At 40.5% G+C, this 3,297-nt stretch overlaps 1 protein-coding gene across 1 annotated transcript; it reads left to right on the top strand.

Annotated features, from left to right (window-relative positions):
- Window positions 1-720: 720 nt before the first annotated feature.
- Window positions 721-1,518, top strand: LOC137648038 (apical junction molecule-like). Its single transcript, XM_068380981.1, has one exon. It carries the CDS (start codon window positions 721-723, stop codon window positions 1,516-1,518), a length of 798 nt encoding a protein of 265 aa, XP_068237082.1.
- The last annotated feature ends 1,779 nt before the right edge of the window (window positions 1,519-3,297 follow it).

Genomic DNA, 3,297 nt, shown 5'->3' with positions numbered 1-3,297 from the left:
GGGGGAAGGGGAAAAAGATAAAAGAAACCAGGGGGAAGGAGAAAATGATAAAGGAAACCAGGGGGAAGGGGAAAACGTTAAAGGAAACCAGGGGGAAGGGGAAAAAGATAAAAGAAACCAGGGGGAAGGAGAAAATGATAAAGGAAACCAGGGGGAAGGGGAAAACGTTAAAGGAAACCAGGGGGAAGGGGAAAAAGATAAAAGAAACCAGGGGGAAGGAGAAAATGATAAAGGAAACCAGGGGGAAGGGGAAAACGTTAAAGGAAACCAGGGGGAAGGGGAAAAAGATAAAAGAAACCAGGGGGAAGGAGAAAATGATAAAGGAAACCAGGTAAAGGGGAAAACGATAAAGGAAACCAGGGGGAAGGAGAAAATGATAAAGGAAACCAGGTAAAGGGGAAAAACGATAAAGGAAACCAGGGGGAAGGGGAAAAAGATAAAGCAAGAAGGAAGGAGAGGAAAAACCTTAAAGCAAGAAGGAAGGAGAGGAAAAACCTTAAAGCAAGAAGGAAGGAGAGGAAAAACCTTAAAGCAAGAAGGAAGGAGAGGAAAAACCTTAAAGCAAGAAGGAAGGAGAGGAAAAACCTTAAAGCAAGAAGGATGGAGAGGAAAAACCTTAAAGCAAGAAGGATGGAGAGGAAAAACCTTAAAGCAAGAAGGAAGGAGAGGAAAAACCTTAAAGCAAGAAGGAAGGAGAGGAAAAACCTTAAAGCAAGAAGGATGGAGAGGAAAAACCTTAAAGCAAGAAGGAAGGAGAGGAAAAACCTTAAAGCAAGAAGGATGGAGAGGAAAAACCTTAAAGCAAGAAGGATGGAGAGGAAAAACCTTAAAGCAAGAAGGATGGAGAGGAAAAACCTTAATGCAAGAAGGATGGAGAGGAAAAACCTTAAAGCAAGAAGGATGGAGAGGAAAAACCTTAAAGCAAGAAGGATGGAGAGGAAAAACCTTAAAGCAAGAAGGATGGAGAGGAAAAACCTTAAAGCAAGAAGGATGGAGAGGAAAAACCTTAAAGCAAGAAGGAAGGAGAGGAAAAACCTTAAAGCAAGAAGGAAGGAGAGGAAAAACCTTAAAGCAAGAAGGATGGAGAGGAAAAACCTTAAAGCAAGAAGGATGGAGAGGAAAAACCTTAAAGCAAGAAGGATGGAGAGGAAAAACCATAAAGCAAGAAGGAAGGAGAGGAAAAACCTTAAAGCAAGAAGGATGGAGAGGAAAAACCTTAAAGCAAGAAGGAAGGAGAGGAAAAACCTTAAAGCAAGAAGGATGGAGAGGAAAAACCTTAAAGCAAGAAGGATGGAGAGGAAAACCCATAAAGCAAGAAGGAAGGAGAGGAAAACCATAAAGCAAGAAGGAAGGAGAGGAAAAACCTTAAAGCAAGAAGGAAGGAGAGGAAAAACCATAAAGCAAGAAGGAAGGAGAGGAAAAACCTTAAAGCAAGAAGGAAGGAGAGGAAAAACCATAAAGCAAGAAGGAAGGAGAGGAAAAACCTTAAAGCAAGAAGGAAGGAGAGGAAAACCATAAAGCAAGAAGGAAGGAGAGGAAAAACCATAAAGCAAGAAGGAAGGAGAGGAAAAACCATAAAGCAAGAAGGAAGGAGAGGAAAAACCTTAAAGCAAGAAGGATGGAGAGGAAAAACCTTAAAGCAAGAAGGAAGGAGAGGAAAAACCTTAAAGCAAGAAGGAAGGAGAGGAAAAACCTTAAAGCAAGAAGGAAGGAGAGGAAAAACCTTAAAGCAAGAAGGAAGGAGAGGAAAAACCATAAAGCAAGAAGGAAGGAGAGGAAAAACCTTAAAGCAAGAAGGAAGGAGAGGAAAAACCATAAAGCAAGAAGGAAGGAGAGGAAAAACCTTAAAGCAAGAAGGAAGGAGAGGAAAAACCATAAAGCAAGAAGGAAGGAGAGGAAAAACCTTAAAGCAAGAAGGATGGAGAGGAAAAACCATAAAGCAAGAAGGAAGGAGAGGAAAAACCTTAAAGCAAGAAGGATGGAGAGGAAAAACCTTAAAGCAAGAAGGAAGGAGAGGAAAAACCTTAAAGCAAGAAGGAAGGAGAGGAAAAACCTTAAAGCAAGAAGGATGGAGAGGAAAAACCATAAAGCAAGAAGGAAGGAGAGGAAAACCATAAAGCAAGAAGGAAGGAGGGGGAAAACGATTAAGGAAACAAGAAGGGAGAAAAGGAAAAACTATAAAGGAAACAAGAAGGAAGCAGGGGAAACACGATAAAGGAAACAAGAAGGAAGAATGGGAAAAACGATAAAGCAAGAAGCAAGGAGGGGAAAAACAATAAAGAAAACAAGGAAGAATGGGAGATACTAATTTAATCTATAAGCAAAAATATAGCCACCAAAAATGGGAATTCTTCAAGAAAAACGCAAAAGTTAAAAGAGTCAATAAAACAAAGAATGGGATATACTCGTGAAATTTTAATGAAACAAAATGTAGCCCCTCCATATTAAGAACTTTTAAAGTAAAAGGCATAAAGGAAAACAGTTCAAGTAACATGCAAAAAACATCAAATAAATATAGGAATAGTCAGGTCACTAGCTTTAGTACTTATAAATTAGTTGCTTTTACGCTACTTTAATTCTTAAACAGCAATAATGTTTGACCCACCTGCTTGCTTTAGCTCTTTAATTAAGAATACATTTTCTTTTACGTTCATTCTTTAAAAAAAATCCATTGACCTCATTCTCGAAATGATAAAAGATTTACCATCAAAACTGCATTTTTTCTAAAGAAAAAAAATATGCCTTTTTCATTAGTCTATACCAAAATAAAGATAGAAATAAACATACGACCCATTGACCCAAGCAATTATATACAAAAAGAAAGGCCTGCCTTCCTTAAACAAAAAAGATTTTCCTCTGGATCTCCAGACAGAAGAGCTTTCCAGGCTCTGAGCTTACCTAGGCTCTCCTGACAGTAGATTCTATGCTTACCCAAACACAACTCAAAGTGGATTCTGCGCATACCCAGGCTCCATTTCGCTTACCCAGGCACCATTGACATTGGATTCCACGCTGACCCAAAGTTCACTCAGAGTGGATCCTGTGCTAGCCTGGTCTCCACTCAGAGCGGATCCTACCGAGGCTCCACTATAGAGTGGATCCTGCACTTACCCTGGCTGTGCTCAGAGCAGATACTATGCTCAACCCAGGCTCTACTCAGAGCAGATCCTAACCAGGCTCCACTCAGAGTGGGCCCTGCGCTTAACAAGGCTACAGTCGGAGTGGATCCAGTGCTTACCCAGGCTCCATTCACATTGGTCACATTGAAGACTATGCTTCCCCAGGCTCCACTCAGAG

This window comes from Palaemon carinicauda, chromosome 10 (assembly GCF_036898095.1).
Source record: "Palaemon carinicauda isolate YSFRI2023 chromosome 10, ASM3689809v2, whole genome shotgun sequence".
Taxonomy (NCBI): Eukaryota; Metazoa; Arthropoda; class Malacostraca; order Decapoda; family Palaemonidae; genus Palaemon; species Palaemon carinicauda.
This window is presented reverse-complemented; position numbering and strand designations above follow the sequence as displayed.

Excerpts from the sequence above, each read along its gene's own strand:
- LOC137648038 (XM_068380981.1), top strand. The coding sequence starts at position 721 with ATGGAGAGGAAAAACCTTAAAGCAAGAAGGAAGGAGAGGAAAAACCTT.